Raw genomic sequence first — 25677 nt, forward strand, 5'->3', positions numbered from 1 at the left:
GGGACCACCTTGACACGGTTGTTCACATTTCAACTGAATGGTTGCACTGCTCTGTAGTATCGTTATAAATAATTACGATTAAAGGAAAATGTCATACTTTATAACGGGGATCGAATGGTAGATAGTTTATCAGGCACTATTCATTTCTCGATGTGAATTAAATGTCATATGTAAAACAGGAATATGATCGGCTCGAGGCAATTATGCAGCACAGTTATATACTTATGTATTTGACTCAAATGAGTTGTAGGAAACAGTTGCTCATATCGAAACTTGAAAAATGTCTATTTAAGTAATTTCGTAACGCGTTACGCTCATTGTTTCGTAATTCCTTCGCGCTGTCAAGCGATCACCTCGCCGCCAATTAAACGCACCGACAAAAGCCAGAAACATTTCGACCGATCATTCACGCCTCGTCTCTCGTGAATCTTCTGCAGAGATCGGCCTCAATTTCGTTTGCTGGAAATCTTTCCATCCAGACGTAGATTAAAGTCACCAATACGCGTGAATCGCGATGCAAAGAACAATTTGCCCTGGTAAATTCGGCGCCGACTTTCGAAAATCACGCGTCACCCCAAATTACACGGGAAATTTACGCACACCCGAAACTCGATATCAACATCGTGAACCTTAATTAATCGACACTGAAGACGTGTTACATGCTGCTCTTTCCCGTCTCGATCGCCAGACAGCTTAATCTCCCAATCTTTTTTCTCCTTTTCGTGACCACATTTACTTTGGTACGCTCTAATTATTATGAGAATATAATTCTGTAAATAAATACCTTGTAATATTTTCCGTTGATTCGTTACACTATGTCGTAATGCGTTTTCTGTTTCGAAATTATTTATAGTATCAGTGATTCCAGTGGGAAGGATAGAATCGTTAGAAAAAGAAAGTTAGTACTTTTTTATAGAATATTAAAAACTGCATTAATTGGTGCAATGAGAAACATAGGTTTCCATTTTAAAAGAAGTCGTTGCATTTTTTTATGCACCAATGCAAAAACGTATATAAAATGATTTGCATACTACACACCGTCTGATACCATTTAACTTTTATCTGCAACATTTTCTTCTATTTCTAATCGTTTGGGAGATACAGTCTGTTTCAGTTGTGTGGTACACCCTGTATATAGAATAAAATATTGTCAAGCTCTCGGTTCAAGATACAAGTAAATTCCTGAAATTCATTGTGCCCCGAAGAGACAGAGATATGAATAGAGATCGGACATCAGCTTAAAAGTTTTTATTCGTTTGTTGAAATATCGATAACAAATATACATAGAAAATAGAACAACAGTTGATAATTCAGTAAAAAGAAATGTAGGATCGAATGGATCAAGCCGGGTGCCAAGGAGTGCTGCGGGAAAATATGTAAAACCCGTGTTCCAGGCACGTTTACTATACAATGTGTTCTCACTAATTCGGGCATGCGTCTATACACGTACACAATTACAACGCTACGTTACCGATAGGTCAGATAATTAGCAGAAAACCCTTAATATATCCACTGAACGATTAACTGTTGATCCGATTTACACTTGAGAATTCCGAAAACCGATCGGTGCACGTTTCTCCGCCCTATATGACGGACGAGTTTCGTCGCTGGAGTAAAGAAATAAACGGAAAAAGTTCATTATGTTATTGTATAACATGTATATATGTATAAATACGCCGTGTATCCGTAAATAATACTAATAGTACAATGTTAAAGTTCGCTATCCTTGTACTGGTTGAATCTACCAAGTCTTTTTTTATTTACTTTATCGTTCATGTTAAATAGAAACTCACGCGTGAAGAAGATTCGTAATTATGAGCAAGTGTACATGCATATAATACAGTTTTCAGTTAGACTTACTGTTCTAACGGAGATTCTGAAGTAAATCAAAGAGTAACGGTTATTTAGAATGGTAATTGAACATCAACGATCAATGAACACTTAGAAAACCGCACTTAGGATTAGTTCTCTTCATCTTCTTTTCATGAATAGCAGTCTTGTGTTTGAAAATATAAACATATTATTAACGATGAAGACTGGTACATTCTATGAACTTATGAACGTTTCCATTGTTTTCATTTATTTTTCATTTTAAAGTGAAGAAATTATTAATATTGGAGAAAAGCCGTTAGAAATGTACGGTCTTTTAAGTGCTACAAGTATTGATGTAGTCAGCTCGGCATAAAGTTTCCGAGCTAACATTGAAACAGCAATTTTTCGTAAGACAATAATAATTTTTATTACTAATTACTAATCGTACGTGTTTACAAATATTCCATCTCTTTTCCATTAGTTATTCTTTGTTTTCATTTAATCGAAAGCGTAAAGTGGTTTGAATGAATGAATCATTTATATGACAGATTTTAGAAGTTCAGACCACGGAAGCTCAGCGGGGATCCAGTAAATCGATTGTTCAATGAAATTTCGTTATCAGAAATGAAATTACATTGTAATTGTAGATATTGGAAATCTGTTATCCAATACTACTTTGAAGACGAAGTGTTAAGACTGTTTTCGTACGATACAATTCTTTTCTTCTACAGTCTTTTTCTATATAATTGACGTTCACGAATACTACTGATTGCGTGGATTTTCGAAAGAAGAAACTTTTCTACATAATTTATAGCAAACTACCTCACAAGAGAGTGCTGTTTGAATATTAGATTGGAAACGTTTAAGGCCAACTATGCTTTCCACAACATTAAAATGGAAGAAAGACTCGACGATATTCAGCTGCCTATGAATTTATCAGAAATCTACTTAACTTACGAATAGAATGAGCCACGTGAAATTAACGTAGATTTTTACACTTTAATTAATCGACTACTTTTCCAACTGTACAAGTGGATGGTTGTATACTGGTGCTCGCGTGCGAAGTAACACGCGTGATACAATGTGAATTCTATTCGACGCATATATAAATATACATATACAAACATTTTCAGCATAACAACATTCAAAGTAACTCTCCATCTTTCTATTGCAAATACAGATTATTGCAACATCCTGTGAACAATAAGAAGTATGTAGGTATTTACTTATATACCACTGGCAATCTAATGAGAAATGATTTGCATTGATTCACGAAGACACCTCTCTACTCGTTACAATTTTCTCCTACCTAATTGTCGCATGTGTATCCTCACTACTGTTGTCAACATTTTTGGACAGAAGACAGACGAAATGTTCGTTTCGTTAAAAATGAATAAAATACGAGAATTTCTTTGTAGTTATCCTTAACATGGAAATTAAAATTTTAGTTATGAAATAAACGATACACGATTAATCAAAATTATGCTGGGAAACGTGAATGTTTTTTCTGTATTTTTACTTATATTGCTACGTGTACATTTGTATTTTATATGTGAATACATAAATATCAATACTAACAAATATATAGAGCCAGAGAATTGCATTATCAACTTCTATTTGAATGTAATTGATAATACACAAAATAGAACTTGTCGTTTCCACATTTTCATATTTTACTAGAGTGCATGAATTTTCCATGGAGATATATTAACATAATTTTGACCGACCCTGTACCTCAGTTAGTACTAATAAAATTTGTTTTGAATCCAAATTTGACCATATCCTTTGCTTCCCTTTTAATTTTCTTTCCTTTTTCTCAGTTTGGATAACGAAATATATTATAAAGGAACGATTTGCCTTAAAGTTAAATCCTGTGGCAAGAAGAATAAATTGAAGGAAATACAATTTAGCGAATTACATCGTTAACTGTGACGCAAGGTTTACATTAATCACGATTTCGCCGACGAAAATAGAATACTTGGACAACGACACATCAATTCTGCTCGTCTCTGTATCTCCTCTACTTTTACATTTTTACATTTGGTTTAAAGTACACTATATGTATACACTAGAACTCTCTCTTTCTCTGTATATATATAATATCCTACAAGTAACGATTTACGTGTAATATATATCAGCTTCATTTAATTGCTTTAAAAGTACACGTTATCGTTACAAATTTGCGCGAATATGTATGTGTATATATAAAAATGTGCAGGGTGAATCAAGAAAGATATAAGTATAAAATATCTTCATTACTTTTAACGAAATGAGAACATTTTTAAGAGCAAAAATATTTATTTTAAAGAGGCAAACATTGCCACTAAGAAAATAGTTTTTAATCATTATTTGTAGAGAATTATACACTGCGTTGTCTTATATATTAAGTATTATATGGACTCCTTTAAGAAAAAAAATTAATTTTTTATATTATATTACTTGTCTTTTCTTTTAAATAAATATTTCCGTGCTTGGAAAATTGTTCATGCCATTAAAAATAACAGAGACAGTTTAAATTCCAATCTTAAGCAACTCAACCTGTATATTACATACGTATGCACATGCATATTCGCGAGTTACACGGATAGAATTGCGACGTGTAGACAAAATTGTATGATATTACGTTAGAGCTATAATTTCATATACACAAAAGCAGTGTATATACATAAATAGAGTGAAAAGAATCATTCCCACTTCGCGGTGCTAAAAAATAAAGTTAAGTTACCGTATAGTAGAATTCGCGTAAATTATCCGTAAAGCTGAGCAAAAAATACGGCCGGTGTCGATTGACTGAAAGCTTTGAATTCATTTCAGTTGAATTCAGCTTCTTCATTTTTTACTTTAAAAAAAAAACACAGAGGAAAGACGACGACATAAAATATCCTTAAGAATGTAAGCGTAATCGCGTGAGCAGTTCGTACAAAGATAAATCTTCCCTATTGTATATGCACGGTCTTCCTGAATCCTGTGGCCAAACTGTGATATTTTATCTCATTAACTATATTCATGATAGAATATTTATTGAAATGCAAAGTCACAAATGCTTCTCTTTTGAGTTTCGTTTCAGAGGAAGTATTTGAAATACAATGAAGCTGAACTTCTTAAACGTGAAAATATATTTAAACATAATTGGCATCTTCGTTTCCTTTTTCTCAATATAGCTACCATTATTTACATTCTGCTAGAAAAAAAGTAAAGAATTTGTATAATCAATTTGAACTAGAATTCTTTTTCATCGAGTAGGATTGGTACATCGAAAATCATGTTAATACTTACATATCCATATACATATATTGCAACATCTGCCATGTATAAAGAATATGTGGTATTTTATAAAGATTACGTGTTTTATATATTTGTTACGTCATATTGAAATAAATGTGATATATCGAATTTGTATAGTTTACAAATAATGTTTTTTCTAATTTTGTGGTATTTTGAAAACTTATTTGTGTAGTCAGGTGTACATACATTGGTAACAAATCCATATTTTTTTCTATATAAGTCTTAACACGATTTTTACCAACCCTGTATATACACACATTTATATCACAGCTAAAAGAAACATATCTCTTACTTTTGGCTACTTTGTATCACAAAAGAAACATTTAAGAAATTATCGTTTCTGTGAAATTTTGTTTATTCGTATGATCTAATAGAATATATTGGTAAATCCTGGCCAAGCAACTGAAGAACACCCTGCATGGTACGCGCTATGAATGCTGCAAAGTTTCGAAACCAAGAAGCTTTGCTTCTGTGTAGTTTCATACATAAGACGTACATACGTTTCATTTAATTTCTTTTATTTCCTTATCTAGGCGCGTGACTTCTTAAACCGCTAATAACTGTACATAATACGTACATGAACGTAATTTATAAAATTCTAAAGCTGAAACCACTTTACTCGACGTTACATCGAGATACTCGAATCTAAATATTGTACACGAAATACGTGTCAATCGCGGTATCATTTCATGTAGAATCACGAATTCGATGGCGTAACCGAATTTTTGTTTCCTAACTGAAATTCTCGTTAATTATGTTATGAAAATATAACGAGGCGTCGTTGAACACTGTAATATATATACTCACGCATATATGTATATACACAGGGTTTCCAAGTAGTTACTCATCAACGTTTTTCTCGTAAATAGCAAGTATACGGAAAAAATTAAAGAGAAAACAATTTTATCCTTTTTTCTAATGGCTATAATTATGGTTTTAAATATTTTATGTTTGCAATATTTTCTGAGAAACAAAAGTGACCTTCAACTTTAAATAAAATGTTATTTGTTTTTATATATCATATGGAAGCGTGATCATATGAAGATAAATTCAACTATGCGCAACCATGTAACAGAAGATCAGAAATGAACAAAAATGTCGTATACATGATAAAATTTAAATGCACTATTATGTTCATTGTAAAAAACAGTAAAACTTTTCTCTCTTTCATTTCTTCTATATACTTATCATTTATGAGAAATATACTTGCTAATAACTGCATGAACACTGTATATTTTAAATAGTACTGGATGTATCCTTGGCGTTCTGTGCAATATCTTCTAACACGTTCGAACGAAATATCGATGATTACAAATCTTTATCTATAGTTTAATGTACAATTGATAACAGGTTGCACTTTACTATTTACATTTCGTACAAATGTCCCCTAAAATGTGTCCCATTATGTCTTCAAAGTGATTAAGATTCGTGATTACTAATTCCACGTTTTTAAGATTGAAAATAATTTTCACAACAATAAGCTTGATTCCTTCCTTCGTCTGCGATTCGAGTTAATCAACGTTCGTCTTGCGCATTGCAAGGAAGAATATAGAGAATGTATATTGTTAGTCTCATTTACTAACCTGTGACTTTCTTTATTATCTAGACAGGACTTTATCATTATGGACGATTATTATATGCTTTCATTTCTGAGTTTGCTTCACTTTCTCAGTGGTTAAATGTCTAATAGCGTTAACGTCCATTTTCTTTTAAGTATAATTATTTTTCGCGTTTATATTCCTTCTGTTCTTCTGGTGATTCCTCGCGTACAGCTAACACCATTCTTAACATAAGTATGGCTAACAATTTGTCTAAGGGATCCATGAAACCTCGTTGAATCCATTTTGGTATCGTTGTACGAGCATGAGAGAATCCTAACTTTTGCAAAATGTAATCTATACCATACGGTTCAATGCTCTTACCGGCCCAAGACAGCAATCTTTAACATAAATATTCAAAATCAATCGATATTGATTATAAAATTATTCTTAACACAAAGATGAATCAATTATTATACTCAACTTAGCCCTTTTCATAATTTGTTAGGGTGTTTAAAAAATATAAGAAAATTACAGTCAACAGAACCTACTAGTATATACAGATCCATAATATAATCTACACATCTAATTATTGGGTATTAAGTGTTTCAATATTTATTTTTATTTAAGTTATAAAAAATCATACTACCTCACAGTTGGTTCTAAGTGCCAAGTTTTACACCTGTACGATCTCCAATCTTTTATGAACATTTCTGATGGATCAAATTGTTTGCGTTTCTTTTCATCGTCTGAAGTAGTTGATGTTGTACCAGAGGTACTAGCAGCGGATGCCCTTCCCTTTCTTCTTTCTTGGGGATCCGGACTATTTGCACCCATATTCTACATTTATCGAAAAAGTAGGTATTGTTTTTAATGTAGTATTATTTTTATCATAATGTATATACATGGATATTCTTCTAACTGAATAAAGCTTACCACTTTTTCTTTCACGTACGACGTGATTAAGTCGTGTAGGAAGAAAAACGCCTCTGCATCCACGGTAACGAAGATGTGGTCCTCGAATTCTGTTATAAAACTACATTCGACTAATGGTTTTTCACCTGTTCAACAAACAGTTGTTAGTAGTATACTCTACAGTATTTTATCTTTGTGTATTTAATAATAATTATAGCATTGCATCACAAATACTAATTTCTATGTTTAAGGCACTGTGCAATCGTTTTTCTATAAAAAATATAGTAAACAGGTATATGTCCAAATATAGTAAACAATATGTCCAAAATGCTATAAGAATCAATAATGTGTTCATATCTATTTGTCTATTTACAAATATCTAAGACTATACAATTTTTAAAAAATATCTTTCATGAATGGCAATGTTTTTTTTGGTGCAAAAAATGTATGTTGTATTAAATTTCATTAAATTTGCATTTAATAATTATGCAAATGTGATACTGAAAATATCCTTATAAATGCATACTCGATCAGCCTCAGCGTCGTTTTAGCAGTTTTTTTCTACGTATTTCATGCAAATTAATTGTCATACAATACATAGTAGAATACTAAGTTAGACTACAAATGCTGCAAACCATTTAAAAATCTAGAACATTCTAGATTATACAATGCGTCTTACCAGATTTGAAATAAGTTAATTTTCACACTGTACTTACTGTATAAAATATGTTTTGGGGCTCCTAAAAATATATGAAGAAAATAGTTGCAACAATTCGGAGAAAAAGATTTTCTACTTAACAAAATCGTATTTCTTATATTCATGTATAAAAGGATTGTAAACATTCAAATATATGTATAAGGTATTAAACAACATTTAATACGAATATAATAAACGTATCACTCACCAATAACATCTGGAGTTTTAGCTGTCTGAAGATGTTCAGTTTTTAAATATAATTGCAACGATGGCAATGCAAATATAACTTCTCTTGCATGAGAGTGATCCTCCAGTTTTCCAGAAGTTGTTGATGTACTTCTTCCACGAGGCATATTAGCATTGTCCGATGTACTGTCTGTGCGTTCTCTTTCAACACACGGAAATCGATCTACAGCTGTAAAAAAAGGAAATAATTGTTACACGGTTAATGTTACAAAGTTATTCAAGATCTTATGTACAACATACCATCGATTTCACTACTGGCAAATGCATAATGAAACCATTCTTGTAATGATTTAAACTGTGGCTGGTATAGAAGACTGCAACTTAATCTACAAACAGTAGCCATCGAATGATGTCTTGTTTGTTGCTCCTGTTGTTGGCCTAAACTGATGGTCAAAGTTTGTACGACGTGTACATCGCATGTATTTGGCGCTATAAATATGCACTCGTGATTTACTTCTGCATATAATTAAACTCTAGATATAGTTAATTTTCAGAATAACTCAATAATTACATTCAATGTTTGGGATTTCTTGAGCTTCTGTAGCGAAACTGATACACGGTTCTTTTAATGAAAACAATGCCCAACTTTTACTCTTAAAATTGCTACCATGGAAACAAGCTAAACTAATGTTAGACCCGTGAAGCTCCATCGTTCCACCGAGAACAGTTCCTGTTGTTGGTAAACAGAATCTTAAACTTCCTAACTGAAGATCTGCCACTTGGGCTAATACTCCTTGCCAATGTCTATGATGACGTGCATCCGATATCGTTGACTGGTTCAAATTACACGGACCTGCAATATATAATTTTACCCATTACTACTAAATACTCTGTTTCAATTATTTAAAGTTCATAAATAATGTAGATTTATAGTATCCTTCACCTTCACCGGTAGATCTATATTTCATCTGTCTCTTTTTAAAACTACTATTGTTTACTTTTTGATGCTTTGGTTGTAAAGAACTGAATACTCGTTTGCTACTTTTGAACTGTTGATTAAAAAATTCGTCTAATCTATAATACATTTTTAGTAAATCCGCTGTTGTCGATTTACTTATCATTATTTGTAATTGATCCCATCCTAAATCGCCATGTATGAAGATTGTTGCTGGTCTGTATCAATATTTGATCCAATTAGTAATTAATTTAGTGAAATTATGGATAATATAAGAAAGTATATGTATATATGTAACCTTCTTGTTGGCATAAATGTCTCTCCATTATTACTTCGACTAATTTTCCATTCGTCGTTTAATGTTACATCCAACGAAGAAACTCTACACATTAGCATGCTAATTCCCATATAATCCAATCTCAATTCCAATGCAAATAATTTCAAGCCTAGAGTATGATCAGGTTCTATTCCAGGTTCTTCCCGAATACGTACTATAAAAATGAATGTGAATAGTGGCACGTGACTGAATGAAAATATTAATTTCTTAATGTAATTACTACAATTAACGACTTACTGCATGTATCGATTTTACTCAATTCTATGGTGCCAGCCACAATACCACCCTTTGCATCTAAACTGGAACCCTCCAAACCAACGCCTATATACAAATTTTTATGTCCGGTACTACCAATGGAGAGTCTTCCATCAGACCTAAAATCCTTTGTCATCCATGTAACGTTGCCCATCACATTACTCATATTCATGTGAACATTCAGACGAGTGAAATTTATAGCAAATAATACTAATGTTTCCCACGCAGATTCTCTTAATTTTACTTCTGATGGCGTTTGTTTATCTGAAGTAAAACTCCACCCTCTACCAATATCTAATAGAAAAATACGTAATATGAAATATATAAAACTAAACGGCAAAAAGACAATAATCTGCATAATACCTTTTAATCGCGCGTGTCTTGGCATATCACTTTCTAAACTTAATCTTAGCTTATCTCTGTTTAATGTAGGACTTCGTTCTGGTGCACTTTTTGATAAACCATCGGTGCCATGTCGTTCATAATGCTTTAATAAAGAACTTCCCATAACAGCTTCTTCTTGATTTAAAGAAGGGCTACCATCACCTTCAGAGTATGCTGTACCTGAGCTTAAGTCACCCAAAAATAATCGCCGTACTATACTGCGTCTATACCATGCATTCGGAAAGACCAAAATTTCACTTAATTTTCGCATATCATACTTAAATGAGGCAGATCCAATATCAACAATTGCTGTGAAATTATAAAATAAAACATTTCATTATTAAAAACATGATTACTTCATTAACTGTAATTAGTAAAAATTAAACTATTAACTCGAATAATTAAGTATACGTACTAGAAAATCGTATAACTGCTCGACTAGTGTCTAACATTTTCTTCGATGACTCACTTTGAAAATTTAACTTTCTACTTCTTGCAATATGAAATTTCACAAACTCAACATTGATACTTAAAGAATCCTTCCTCTCACTATCTGATAGTGGTGACCACTGAGCTTCTTTCAAGCCTGCTTTTTTCCCACCACCATATGGATGGAAGATATAAATGGAAAAATCAGCGAGACAACCGGTGACGGATAATCCACCAATAGCTGAACTTGATTCTTTTCCAGTGGACTGTGTGCCTGGTGATTTGTACTCTCGAAATTCTATGAGCTCTTCTTCTGCTCGCTTGGACGAAAAGATTATGTCAAGGGACGGCAATTGAAGCATACATTCTACGCGAGAAAGTGGTAAGCAGGAAAATCTAAAAAGTAATTAGTTTTATTCGTTTACAATCGATTATATTAACAAAATTTCATCAATGCTTACCTAAAAGTAGAGGGCTGCATATGAAAATATACTATTACATCAACTGGAAAACTTGCATAAACATAATTGCTGCTGCTTGCTGCAGTGGCTGCCCAAGATGTGCTTTCCGTATTCTCCGTTGGAAATACGGGGTTTGTTTGTGCATTATTTTGGAAGTTTGTTTTACATGGTATCGGTTCTAACGTTTGCTCCAAGAATTCAAGAATATGCGGGCTTATTATAGTTTCCTCTGGTATACTTTGAAGTGTCATCCAGGCGAATAAACTAGCTTTCTTCGTGCTGGATTTTCTAAACGTCGTCGTTGTTGGTGTAGGATTAAGCATGCCATTGTCGGATGAAACGCGGGGAGACACAGATTCTTCGGGAAGTGTTTTAGATTCATAGTGCACCTAAAAAGTTTGCCAGAACGACGTAACAGATAAGATTGCTGCAATACAATTTGTCTGTGTCAGTAAAAAATGAATACTGTACCTTCACATCTAAACCAGGAATATGAAAAATAGTCAAGTCCACTAGGGGCACGTTCGTATGTTGTAAATACCGTAATCGAGATGTACTTGTAGTAGATGATTTTTCTTTGCTACTTAAATGTTTTCTACTACTACTAGGGCTGCTTGGTTGAAACTCGAACGTGCCTCCTGAACATGATCGCTCTTTTTTCATTTTAGTCATACTATAAAAAATTATATGCCGATTAAAGGAAATATATAAAATATTAAAATATAGATTATATGATTTACGTTTTAATTTCATCCTCCTTTCCTGGATCTTTCGTGTGAAGTACACATTTGCCACTATTAATCAGAACTTTTACATCGAGTTCGAAGTCTATATTAGGATCTTGAGGTTTCTGAGGTGTTATATACGGTGACGATGTTGAAGAAGATTGCTCTTTCGTCAATGAATCAAGTAGTGGAACGCTAAACAGGAAGAAACAAAGACAGTAGACTTCCCAGTCAAATTTAAATTGTATTGTTATACATACTTTCCCTCCATACTATCGTAACTTGAAGTGCAACTGATATCCCTACTCTTCTTTCTCAATTCAACCCTTTCTCCTTCTATATCAATAGTTTGTGGCCAATCTAATTCTCCTTCTGGTAAACTTAATTCTGATCCAGCACTTGGCAATGACGATTGTCTAAATAATTAAATTGTGTTATTTACTACTGGTTAATGGTATACTAAAACTACTTAACATACCTTCCCATTGTATGAGTATCGCTAAATGTAACTCGTGGTCCGGTAAGTCCTCTTACTCGAAGAGAAGCAGATCTGAAAATGGATATTTATTATTACACCTGTTCACAAATCAGATTTTAAGTGAAAAATAAATTTATTTGATTATAAAAATAAGAATATATCATACCGACTTGGACCACTCCTAGGACTACTTTCGTAACTGGCAGAGTTGGTTGAATTGACATCTATGTTCATATCCTCAGGACTTTCTAGCTGATTTTCAAGTGTCGGTGACGGTACGATAAATGACCGTGACCGGTATGTGTTTGGTTTACCACCAAGCCCTAATTTACCTTTTATTCCAGACGCTTTAACTGATTGTCTTCGTAATTTTTGAATCATGTCTCTAAATAATATACAAGTAAATATTAATAATTACGATTCATTTTATTAAAGATAATTATAATATATCATATGACTTTACCTTCTGAAATCTTTAAATACTACAGCTTCTAATTCGTGCAAACGTTTCATTTCTTGTTCTATAGTTCCGTGAGAAGCACCTAGCGACCGCAGATCATTTATAATCTTTGCTTGTTCGTTCATTTCTTTCTCGATAAGTTTTGATCTTTTCTTCGCGTCAAGAGTTGGATCAAAAACAAACGCTGGTAAACTATCCGTCCAATTCTTGGACTTCTTCATTAATATACTTTCCTGGAAATACATATTGATTAAGAAATATGAAGCAGAACGATGTATGTAATTAAGTAACGAAAACAAAATAATATGGGAGTGCAATAAGTAAATATGGAAAAATGTAATATTTTTATCTTATATACATTACCGAACCAATGGGGCCAGAAAAGTATTATAGGATAAAATAAACATAATTATACCATACTTTTTTTTTAACCTGGCTAGTACTATTCTCTGGTTGATCCACGTCATCGCTATCATACTCTGCAGGAACATGAATGTCATCTTCTTCAGAACCAGTTAACATTGTTAAAGTATGTCCAAGAGCTGATAATTGTTGTCCGACGCTAACATCTAAATGAATATCAACGCCTTCCATTTGCCATTGTACGTTTAAAATCCACTTAGCATTATCTGGAAATTATTAGAATATGTTATGTATAATCCATAAAATATTGTTATAATGTAATTGAATTCTTATTACCAGATTTGTCTGGCTTTTGTGCAATCGTTCTACTGCACACTTCGTAAGTGCCTTCAGATACCATACACAAATTCATTATGCTACTGTCCGTTGTGTCTGGTTTCCAATCATCCAAAGAAGTTTCAAAGTCTTCAGCAAATCTTAGGCATAAGCCCATAAACCTGTACAAAATATTCATGTGTTTCCTCTTTCAAAAATAGAAATATAGTTAATTGTATCATTTGCATTGTACCTTGCTTTACTAACTAAGCTGCCACTGCTACATGCAGAAATGCTTGTATTCTCCAAAGTCACTACAACAGCATCTCTTGACTCGCCATCATAAAGTCCTCTATTCATACCCCAAGTAGGTGGTAAAGGATTAAGTGGAACACAAATGCCCATATCATCTACAGTCAGTTGCAAAAATAATGTCCCCAAATGAGGCGCACTAAGTTGACTTGTTATCTGACCGAATGGTACTTTTTCTAACACTTGCTGTGTAGCTGTTAGAACCTCTTTATTTAAGTTAGCTCTCTTTTCGTTCCAGTACTCGTACGCGTTTTTATAATTCAACCAAACAAGTATGGCTTTATCGATGGCCACCGGTTGGACATAAATCAACGGGCGTTTTAATGTAATTAATACTACTTCCTTATCTTCGCCTTGTGCCATTTCATCTTGAAAAGCATTCCGTAATCCTACTCTAGTATTGAAAAATGCAAATTGTTGGAATTCCGTTTCCGCCTCTTCAAATAAAACATTTTTCAACAATTGTCCGAGACTTAAATTAATGTCAACTTGTGCCTTTCCAAATAGCTTCATATATGGGTTTGGTTGAGTAGCACCAACGATATTTTGTACTCTATTGGATAATTGAAGTTCGACAGCTCCAGTTTCCAAACGCACTGCTGAATTCGTTGGAGTTGTTGCAGTCAGTTGTATTCTCTGTGTTTAAGAATAAGATATTGTAAAAAAAGCATTAAAAGATACTACTTGATTAATAATAATAATTAATGCAATCACATCGTACTTTAATACGAATAATTAAAGAGAATAATATTCTCTTCACGGGTGAATTAGTTGGTTCTTCATCTTCCAACCATAAAGGAACGGGTTTCTCTCCACCATATACTTTCTGCACAACTTCATTTACTTCCTTCATAAACACTTTCTGAACAAATACTAAATGATTAAGAAGATCTGTACTTAAAGAATGTTCAAATACACCAATGTCGGCAGTAGCACTAAGGTAGCTACCCTGTCTCAATATTACGCCATCTGAGAATTGTAAGAAGTTTAATTAAGAATCTTTGTACTGTAAAATATAATATTTCGGAAAATACCAGCATAAATTATTATATTTTACTAACCAGCCAATTTACTATCATTCATATTATTACTACCATCCTGAACATATTCCGCGGATACGTGTACTTTAGGAAGTTCGATACTAGCTTCGGAAGGTAAATTTGCTTCTGTCACTTGAAGCTTCGTCGTAAAACTTAAAGTATGATGAGGTAAGTCTATTGTAAACTTAGCTTTACTACCAGTTACACCAGAACTAGTGACTTGATCCATTTTGTACTGTGCTTGCAAAGATGGTAGCAGAGCTGCTGTTATACTCAAACTTTGAAGTATAATATTAAACTGCATAACAATTGGTTCTAGTAGACTAGACACAACTTGTGGTTTTTGTACGTCAACTTGTGGAGCTGGAGCATATTGATGTGGACTACCAGGTACACCTGTATCCACATCATCCTGCTGTTGACCTCTAGACATTCTTGAAGATGTCCTTGTTACTCTGAGTTCCTAGATAATAATTAAAATTTTAAACTATAAATACGTCAATTATTATAGACAAACACAAAGAACTCTATCATATATAAATGGTTTGGTCTTTACGGAAAAATATAAAAAATACTTAAAGGGAGAACAAAAATGTTGTATTTACTTGTAATGTCGATGACAACTGTTTACTGCCCCTAGTCATCATACCATGCAGAGCTACCGGATGTTGAGGAATGTCAATATTCACAACACCAACAGTTAACAAACCACTGTTTTTATCCTTCTGATGCTTGCTGATACTAGAATACAAAGCCTGTGATTTCCCTACAGTTACTTTCACAACTGTCTGTTGGCTAGGGGCAACACCTTCTAATAAGACAATCATTGTTCTACCGATTTGTCCAGTTAAACTACATTCAAAATTTGCTGGCCTCGATTTTTTGCAGCATGTTAGACTCGCCTGAAGACTTGTTATTTCGGCTTCAAGTTTTAAACCACTGAGAGTAGCCAACCATCTAGTTCTGTGTATTCTAGCAACGCCAAAGATAACTAATCTTGTACGTTCTCCTGTGACAATATCTAGAAAACATCGTTAAAAAATCATTTATATATCGGAAATATTCGTCTGTCACCGGTTTTGTTAAAAATTGTACTAACTCAATTCTCGTGGAAGTGGTACAGGTGTCGAGCTATTTTCAGCATTTAAACCTTTTTCTATGTCCGCATCTTTGATTTCATTAAGAAGCTCATACTTTTGACCACCTTTATTATAGTGTTCCGATGTGTCTGCTGGTATGGAAAAACGATGCGTGATAGTTTTAGTCTCTGGACGAGTAGCATATAGATCTAACAAGTAGTAAATTGTTTTCCAACATCGAGGTGTCATGTATGTTGTATCTTTGCATTTATCAGGAAGTACGCAAAATTTATCTAAACCAGACCCACTAGGACTTGCTCCAAAGTTAGGAGTAATTACACCTTCGCTCAAATTAATGTAACCTTTGACACTTTTTCCGGTACTGCGTAATTTTTGAGCAAAACTTTGTGGACGAGATCGATTATTCGTACCAGGTGATGTAACTTTGGACGAATTTGATTCCATATTACTACGGAGTAAAGGAATATCCATTTTTTTTCCACCTAACAGAAGCTGATCTTGTAAATCGGATGCTGTGAAGTAAACATATAAATGTTAAATTTACGGTAAAATACTAGAGAAAGGAAATAATATATTCATATTTACTTGATGATGAACCATTCTTAGTTACCACATCATTAACAATTAAAGCATTATTTCGTTTACTTTCTGGTTGCTGTTCTTTTAACTCCATTTGGGTTTCCTTAACATTCTGATACATATTACTAATCTGATGTAATAATCTGAGAAGAGGCATATTTACTTGTTGGCTAATATATCGTATATTTAAACTAAAATTCACAACTGTACTTGTATGCTTTTTCAATTGGCCCCGAGATATGTATAAAACAGTTTGCTTTTGAATCATATCATCTACAGTCATATCAGCCATTTTCTTAACATCTATATCAATACCAATCTTCTCACATAAAAATGCTGGAGTTTCTGGTGGTATATCCAAATGGAATTTCGAGTTGTTCCCTTTTTTTATTTGGTATTTGTTACCTAGTATATTTATTAAAATTCGTATTAATGCATAAGTAATTCTATTTCTTTTACTACTCGTTGAACACATACCTTTCTTCTTATCTGTTATCTTCCCAAATTCACTAACAACTATGTCGATACGCATAGTTTCCATACTTCCCACTAGCGACAAATTTGACCCTAATGAATCTAAGGAAGACACATTGTTCACATTTCCTGAACCAATAGCAGACAACATTTGTTGTGGCATAACAGATAAGGAAGACAAAAGTGGCTCAAAAATTAAATGTGCATCTAGCAATCTGAGTGAATCTTTCATTGGATAAAGAAGAGTGCCACTATGAACATCAGAGTCTTCTGTATCATCCGTTGTCATTGTGTTAATTTTAGAATCCTGGAAGTAATTTAGATTCTTTATATATAAAATTATATTAACAAATCAAATACATTGTATATAATGAAATAACAATTATGTAATGTCACATCAGAATCAAAAGTAAATTTCAAATACCTTCAAAGACTTTTGTTCTGCTCGAAAGACCTATGTAAAAGGAATAGTAAAAGTAACCACTCAAAAACAAATGGTTTTGGCAAAATTATTATTTAAAGATTGAAATATTACTCACCCAGTTTCCTTTTAAATTGCTTTTGTCGTTATCCTTTATAAACTCTTGTTGTTTTGCCATCCAACTGTACAGATCTTCACCTGTATTTAAGGGTTTAATAGAGTGATGACTTGTTGGAGAAGTCACTTGATCCAAACTTCCAGTACTATGTTGACTACCGTGACCTCCACCAGAATAGATACTTGGATTGGAACCCAGTTGATGGGAATGGGAAATGTGAATTTGTGGTGTCTTTTCCTCTCTGAGAGTGCCATAGCCTAGTACAAAATTCTGTGTATATTTATGTAAACTTCATTAAAAAGTACAACATTTACCATATAGAAAAGTTACAAAACAATGTTAGAGGATTAGAAGTATAGAACTGTATATAAAGGGAAATAAAACATGAAATAGATACCTAATAAGTGCAATTATGAAATGATAAGCTTGTAACAGGTATGAAGAAAACTGGAACCAATGCATACACAAAAATGTTGAGCTGTGATCGAAGTGCGAAGCGATACAACTGCAGAGGAAACTTATACCACTATATAATCAATACACTCAAAACAGTCTGCACACTGGATATTGTAAATCAATTAAAATAAAAAATCCTATTAATCGCTTTAGCTTAATACAGTTAAGTAAAATTTTAGTTTAACAACATTACACCAATGTATAGACTGCTAATCAATGAAATTTGATCATCTCGCACTTACTTATGTTACTTGGTTCCCGAGTTTGATTGAATAACCCGCCACTTGCAAGCAATGGAAAAACAATACTTGCTCGTGTACTAGCAGGCACTTGCGTGGGTTGTAGTGATTTTCCTTTCTTTGGATGAACTACTGGTGGAGAGGGGGAGGTTAATGAATCCGGGCCTGGAACCGGTGTTGCTATGGGGGTTGTATCTTTCCCCCGAGGAGAACTTACAGGAACCGTCAAACCATCACCACAAATACCTGGTCATTCCATATCAAGCCAAGTGTTTTGTTCAGAAAGCCCAAGATTATATTACCAAAATATATATGTATATATATATGTATATATATTTTGTTAATAACATATATATAAATATTTTTATAAAAGAAACGTCTTAAAGTTTCAATGACACTTATTATGTTATTTACAAAATGCAATCATTAGATTGACTTCTACAGATAATACTCTAAAAAAGTATACTCGAAACTTAAGTTGAAGACTTGCATGCAGAGTAAACTTGCAAGATCATTTCAATCATGAACTTATGTGTAAATTGTACAATTTAGGATTCATTATGAGTCACTCGATTAGAAAACTCTGTATACAGGTCTAAGATTTTACTAATGTTAGTAATTAAAGGACAAAGTTAGATAATACTAGTAGAAGCAAATAAATGTTTATACAACACAAAAGAGAATTTTTAACAGAAGACTGAAAATAATGCTTAAGTACTTTACAATCACTATATCTAATGGCACATGCTATAATGTGCCTATATGAAAATGCATAGTAAAACATTAAGCAATTATTGAAATCACAATTTAAAGCAGATGCTAAAAAGCTGCAGGTGTATTCGGTTAAAGTCTTTTTGAAATACTCGATAATCCCATAAAATTGTATCGAAAGTACTGTACCATACAGTTTTGAGTATATTGTGTTTCGGGTATAGTATATTATGTGATAAATACTCTGTTAGTATCATTTATAGTACCTGTAGTCTTATCTTGTCCACTCTTGACATGTATATGTTTATGCATGTGGTCCGTATGAATTAACATAGCACATTCATCTGTGACTTCCTGATCATCAACTTCTCCTGCACTACCCTCACCGTCTGTCAGCAAATTCTCCTGTGAATGAGTAAGTGAAACTAGAAATTTGTATTTGATACTTGTATTTTAACAATTGAAGTCAGGATACCGTATTTCATTATAATCAGCAATAAAGATTAAAAAAGTATAATACCATAATCTAATAAATTTAACAACCAAATCAATGTGAGAATAGTTTTGAGGAGATTTCGTTTTCAGAAGTTTTGAATTTCACAGGAAGTCGTACTGCTATTACAAAATGTGTACATATTTCACAATGTTTATGTTTTTAGTTATATAACATATTGCACAAGATTATAAAACCTTCACCAAATTTATATTAACATGTAGTAAGAATTAAAATTTAGTTTCAAATTCAAGGTAAAGTAATTATTTCCTATTGCAAAATATTATTTTACACAAGCACAACACAAAATGATTATAATTTGAATACTATGCGTTAGAACATAATGAGCATGTTAAGAACATATAATGGCATTAATGTATTGTTAAATGTTTCAATAAGGTTAATATTTAATTACATGATAAAGCTTGTGCTTTCTTTAATGTAAAAAGAAATTTCAATTTTCATAGGTTCTTTTTATAGAAAAGTATCGTGTTAGGACTACTTTGTGCATATATTTTTAAAGTTCTTACTCCATTTTATATTGCAATCATCCTTCAGCACTTCCTTCCTTACTCGCTGAAAAAAAAATGATCTACCGAATTATGTTCCCCATAAGATGTGTATAAACTTCCGGATGAAATAAAAAACCTCTTCTATATCATGAAAGTTATAATATTAAAATTAATTAATGAAATTATGACATTCTCTTGTTATTTAAACTATTTTCAAACAAAAAAATTAAGATAATTCCAAATCCAACATACGAAGAGTTAGAGAAACGAATATAATGTTAATTATTATTTTAGAAAAATTAATGTGTCAAAATAGTTAATATTAATTTGCATAATATTATTTAGAGAATTGCATTCCACATATTTCAGAATTTAGAAATATTATAAATACTTCAACTTTTCACAAAAGATAAAATGCGGTCTTACCTCTTCTGGATCTGATACAGCAAATGTTACATTCAATGGTTTTACATGTTTTGTTTTATAATTATGTTCCAATAACAATGGTGTATAGAGAACGTTTTTCCATTGTCTACTCAGTACTATTACACCCTACAAATAGAGTATCATGTGTAAATAATAAAAAATGAATATTCGATCACACATACCTGGCGAAGTGTTGATAATAGAGGCAAATGCGATTCTTTTAAATTAGCCTCAATATTTATTAGATCGTTTAATAGAACATAATTTTGTAAAATTGTACATAATTGACATGATGGATCTTCTTGTAATGTTTTTGCTAATGGAGTCAATCTTCCATAACGACTCTAAAGTACATAGTAATGGTTTTAATATTTTTATATATTAATTGGTTCCTTACATTAAAAAAATATGTATACTATACCTTAGCAGGCATATGAATTGCCTGTACATCTAATGCCTCTGCCATAAGGCAAGCAACAATAGCCGTTGATCTTCTGTACATAGTCCTAAACATGTGTACTATTCGCATTGCGAATTTATTACTAGGATTCATCCAAGCATTTATGGCTGGTGATGCAGTACTCAATAAATTCCAATCTAATCGAGTATAATCAATTTTTCTGGTTATTGGAGTACGTGGTGGAGCAGCGAAGTTGAACCATACTGTTTTTAATTCTATAACACAGGAAACTGTATTTCCATTCCCTGCTTTTGATGCGAGACTAGCACATGTAGCACTGGTATTTATCTGAACCCCATTAGGTAAATTCGTTGATGCTGTTTCTGGTTCAGCTGCAGTTGCAGTAGATGCTTTAATATAATAAATGAAATGTTAAAAATATATGCAAATGCATATCATACATGTTTATTCAGTTAATTATGATCATTGTATACCAGCTGTGTTATCTAATTCTTCTTGACTTTTTACGCTATCCGTATAAAACACTTCAGTGTCTGCCTTTTTACTATCACCTCCATTTTCTCCTTTTTCAAATTGTGACCTCTTTACTACTTTAAGTTTAACACCTTCTAATCCACATTCAAACATTATAAAACCTAATCTGTCTTCGCCACTTCCCAAAGTAAATTCTTCCGTAGCTTGTGGAGGTCCGCTATGTTTCTATAGTAAATTATAATAAATTGTTATACATAATTTATATAATTATATAAAAAATAGAAACATACACTTTTATCTTTATCATCCATGAACTGATGCATATAATAGTCGACACACTTTAATGGAGAAGTTATTCTAGTACACGTAAATAGTACTCTTGAATAATGAGCAGGGATTGCTGTTATAACAGCATCTTTCAAAATTGAAGATTCATTTCGAAGCCTACGTAATTGAGAATGAGCTTTGCCTGTTACATTAATTGTTTAAATTAGTTTCTTAATTTATATATCATACTAGTGTATAATGACAGTATAAAATTACCTATATTCAATGTAACAACAATTTCTTCTTGTTGTTTTTCCGAAGTTTCTATGTAAACTGTTTCTCCACTGCCAATATCCGCTACTACAGCAGCTGTTTGATGGCCAGGTAAAAATGCTTTGCTAATTTTATTAACTTTTTTCTGATTTGTTAATACAGCTGGCTTATGAAATGTTTGAACGACTTCTCGAGCTTGTTTTCCAATATAAAATATTCCTGTGACATCGTCGAAACATATAGCAAATAATGACACGCATGTTAAATCACGAATATTCTCGAGAGCAGAGAATGATATGATTTCTTCAACAACAGAAGCTTGTAATAATGTTATGTTCATCTAAAAAGATGTTAGATTATTACATAAAAATTGTTCCTATATAGAGGAGAAATTAATATAAATTTTTCCTTACTTTTGGTAAAATAATACTGCCTTGTACTTGAGTCATAATACTTTCTTCATACAGATTAGTTTGTAGTGCAACTTTACCTGTTATTTAAAAGAAAAACCTATTAATAATACTCTTTTACATCATACATCAAGAAATTTCGTAATATTCGAACTAACGTTTGTCGTCACCCTGTCCATTTTTAACATTTCTTTCAGCAGTAGATCTTTTTGAGCTAGTTTGCACCTGACTCCAATATGATAAACTTTGATCCTGTTTTAAAATATTGGCGTCTTCAACTTTCCCAATACATTCATGATGAAGATGATTTAAAATAGATAACGGGTGTAGTGCGGCTAATGTTGGTATGATTGCATCGATGAAACGTTGCAAAGATTCTAGCACCATAGGAGTTAACATAATATCTACATCTCCCTTAAATTTTACAATTACTGTTGTACGCGATCCACTCTCGTGCTGTGCTGCTAACAATTCTTCTTCGTTGTGGGTCGTATGATCTTGTTCACCTTCCATTTGACTTATAGTTGAACTATCCCAAAGATACGGGTGTGTGGGTGTTTTATTAGACGAACCAGCTGTAGGTGAACCATCTGATCGAGTGATCATTTTCAAGGATGTAAACCCTTCAGCGATAGTTTCGAATTTCGGTACATATTTAACGCCAACATAAACTAATCTACCATCCTCAGTAGGTTGGAAAAGTGGTGTAGTAAATGCACCGCTTCCAGCAGGTATTGACGATTGGCTCCAATTTGAACAACGCACCTGAATTTAATAATACACTTCTTAATCATTGAAAACTTGAAAAATACAGTACAATTGTATCCGATATTACCTGAGTTAAATGACTAACGTAACTTGACATCAGCAATGGAGAATCAACGATTGGTTTATTTATTTGCATATGTAAATTTACGAGGGTAACATCTTCTTGCGAAGATACAGCGGAAATAAAACTTGTGGAAGAAACAGAATGGCTGTCGGATGAGTCACGTAATATACTGTGCCCGGTTGAATCAGTGTCGTTTTGGAAACTAGTATTTCGATTAACTCTGGGACTGCGTTTCGTGCTTGTCGTTTGCGGTTTGGCTCTTTCTAAAGTGTGTGCTTTTTCAGACACAGGGACATTTACATTCGCGGAACTTTCTACGATAGACAGATCCGACGAATACTTCTTTTTCATGCTATCATTTCGTGTTAATACCGAACCAGATCCAATGATAGATTGGCGTAAACTAGATGTACGACTTCCGCTTAAACCATGACTGGTATCTTCATCAGCGGAATAGAATGCTTCTGAATGGTTTTCCGAAGACATAGATATTGTTCGTTGAACCTAAAAGTACAGTCAGATATAATTAAAGTATGATAGACAAATATTTAATAAATGTAACTTAATAAATTGTACCTCTTGCTTTACTCTTTCTTCAGACTCTGAGTTCACATACAATGAGTGATGAGAATCAGAAATGTTAATACTATCAACCGTTTTTGTAGCTATTTGCAATGACTCAGAATAATTCGTGTCAGTAGACACAACTGGTAATGATTGTGGACTGTTAGGTTCGAATGGTTCCACGTCTGATGCATTGAAATAATCTACCGCTAATTTAGAATCAGATACACTACTCTTAGGAGCAGCTTCAATTTCAGGAACACTTAAGATGGATTTACTGCGTTCCGTGTGTAATTTAGAATCTGAATCTAACTTCTGAGGTAGATGTGCAACAGGACTTGCATCAACTAACCGAGAGTATGGAACATCTCTTACGCTGCTTCCACTATAATAAAAATAAGAATATTATGGCATTCAAATATAATAAGCAAACTCTTTAATAAAATATTGAATACCTAGATTCAATTTTACTAGTGATACTATTACATTTTGCGGAGCGTTTTGGAAATAAACATTTAAAAACAAATAAGTCATTTTTACATTAAAAAGAGATGAAAAGCTTGCGAGAAGCAGAAAATTTTCATTAAGATAGAACCCATAAAAACTTAGAATACATTAAAAAATTACATCGATGTGCAACGTAAATAATATACATTTTTAATATTTTTATTCTTGTCATTAGTTTTTCTTCATTTTATTACGATTTAAAGTATGTATGATTACTCTATGGATTTTAGCATATGTAGCGACCATGCAATATTAAAAAAAAGTCATTAAAATCATTAATAAGCCGGTTCAAAGCTATTCCGAAGATTACCGCATTGATGTATAAGAAAATCTTCTGCCCAGCAGTTTCCGTTCCCCACTGCATGCGAATGGACTTGCTGATGCAGTAATAAATTTTGTACTACTATTTTCTTCGATACCGGAATCTTTATTATGCTCTGCCACAGACCTTGGACGTTCAACACCTTTTTTCGAAGTGTGCGATCCATCCTGTGTAGCAGTTAGTTTTACTCCTACAACCGGATAATCTTGTAAAGACACATCTTTCAAGTTATAAGGCGAAGTATGGAATACCAGTTGACCATCATGTAAAATGGACTGTCCGAAACCTTTTTCCTTTCCAGGTTCATTAATTCTAAAATAAGTAGAAAATAATGTACTTTTTCGTTTTTTCTTTTTTTTTTACTAAATATAAATTACAAAAATGATATTATAAGTACTAAATATAGTCCTACCTATACGCAGCAACGTTAATACCATCTTGGAAATCATGATAACTTGGTTTAAAAAATCTCGGCCCATTTCGATTATTTCCAAAAAATGCACAACCACCTATGCAACCACATTTTGCTGGCTTTACGCCACTTTCTTGAGGCCATAAAAACCATAAACGTTTTGTGGCTTCATCATGTAATTTTAAATATTTATTTTGTACTAAATGTAAATTATGTTCGGGAGTTGGAAGTGAAATTGCTGCTTCTAAAATAACTGGACCTAAAGCTACTGATCCTACTTCTAACCAGACATCAGAACCATCACCTAGAATACAAAACAAATCGATGAAATAGTAAAAGTTTGCCAACAAAAGTGATATACTTTTTATAATTTTATTATACCTGACATACGACTGCTTGCATTATTGTGTGATCTCCCACTGCCTGTTGTATTAGTATTACTTGTATTTGCAAAGTGATCAGCTGCTGACACAAACTGTCGAACTACTGTTCTAGGTAATATACTAGTTACACCAGATTTAACATGTTGACCATGAAGATTACACGTGGAAATACGAATCGGAGATATCCAAAGATGTACGGCTGTTCCTACCTCTTGAAAATGTAAATCAACTGCATCTATCGCTATTCTGGTCATTCTATATTTTATATCTTCAGAACTAGGACATCTGAAATAACACAGTAAGTTTATTACCAATTTAGAAATGTTATTATTTATA

General features: G+C 32.8%; 1 protein-coding gene across 9 annotated transcripts in view; it reads right to left on the reverse strand.

The window, feature by feature from the left end:
* Positions 1–1233: 1233 nt before the first annotated feature.
* tweek (transmembrane protein KIAA1109 homolog tweek) overlaps positions 1234–25677 on the reverse strand; it is a 28810-nt gene continuing 4366 nt past the window's right edge. The window contains exons 6-50 of one of the 9 annotated variants that reach the window (XM_031985739.2): positions 25340–25626; positions 24959–25262; positions 24535–24858; positions 23730–24102; positions 23157–23657; positions 22480–23086; positions 22325–22401; positions 21915–22251; positions 21662–21840; positions 21371–21596; positions 20898–21286; positions 20659–20820; positions 20477–20602; positions 19312–19450; positions 18338–18580; positions 17640–17896; positions 17525–17554; positions 17104–17407; positions 16633–17031; positions 16047–16559; positions 15553–15968; positions 14969–15410; positions 14629–14876; positions 13849–14543; positions 13617–13777; positions 13338–13546; positions 12921–13150; positions 12624–12842; positions 12458–12529; positions 12240–12395; positions 11995–12174; positions 11726–11927; positions 11255–11643; positions 10780–11189; positions 10344–10673; positions 9963–10274; positions 9687–9879; positions 9377–9606; positions 9005–9286; positions 8734–8922; positions 8456–8662; positions 8267–8290; positions 7572–7696; positions 7285–7475; positions 1234–7036 (exon numbers count right to left, since the gene is read on the reverse strand). In XM_031985739.2, coding sequence (XP_031841599.2) covers positions 6817–7036; positions 7285–7475; positions 7572–7696; positions 8267–8290; positions 8456–8662; positions 8734–8922; positions 9005–9286; positions 9377–9606; positions 9687–9879; positions 9963–10274; positions 10344–10673; positions 10780–11189; positions 11255–11643; positions 11726–11927; positions 11995–12174; positions 12240–12395; positions 12458–12529; positions 12624–12842; positions 12921–13150; positions 13338–13546; positions 13617–13777; positions 13849–14543; positions 14629–14876; positions 14969–15410; positions 15553–15968; positions 16047–16559; positions 16633–17031; positions 17104–17407; positions 17525–17554; positions 17640–17896; positions 18338–18580; positions 19312–19450; positions 20477–20602; positions 20659–20820; positions 20898–21286; positions 21371–21596; positions 21662–21840; positions 21915–22251; positions 22325–22401; positions 22480–23086; positions 23157–23657; positions 23730–24102; positions 24535–24858; positions 24959–25262; positions 25340–25626 — 12109 coding nt within the window. In that variant the 3' untranslated portion in view covers positions 1234–6816. Of the gene's footprint in view, positions 7037–7284; positions 7476–7571; positions 7697–8266; positions 8291–8455; positions 8663–8733; positions 8923–9004; positions 9287–9376; positions 9607–9686; positions 9880–9962; positions 10275–10343; positions 10674–10779; positions 11190–11254; positions 11644–11725; positions 11928–11994; positions 12175–12239; positions 12396–12457; positions 12530–12623; positions 12843–12920; positions 13151–13337; positions 13547–13616; positions 13778–13848; positions 14544–14628; positions 14877–14968; positions 15411–15552; positions 15969–16046; positions 16560–16632; positions 17032–17103; positions 17408–17524; positions 17555–17639; positions 17910–18337; positions 18581–19311; positions 19451–20068; positions 20115–20476; positions 20603–20658; positions 20821–20897; positions 21287–21370; positions 21597–21661; positions 21841–21914; positions 22252–22324; positions 22402–22479; positions 23087–23156; positions 23658–23729; positions 24103–24534; positions 24859–24958; positions 25263–25339; positions 25627–25677 lie in introns of all 9 variants that reach the window. The other 8 variants (XM_031985743.2, XM_031985742.2, XM_031985746.2 and 5 more) reach the window with 8 other exon arrangements.

Source organism: Nomia melanderi, chromosome 5, assembly GCF_051020985.1.
Source record: "Nomia melanderi isolate GNS246 chromosome 5, iyNomMela1, whole genome shotgun sequence".
NCBI classification, from domain to species: Eukaryota; Metazoa; Arthropoda; class Insecta; order Hymenoptera; family Halictidae; genus Nomia; species Nomia melanderi.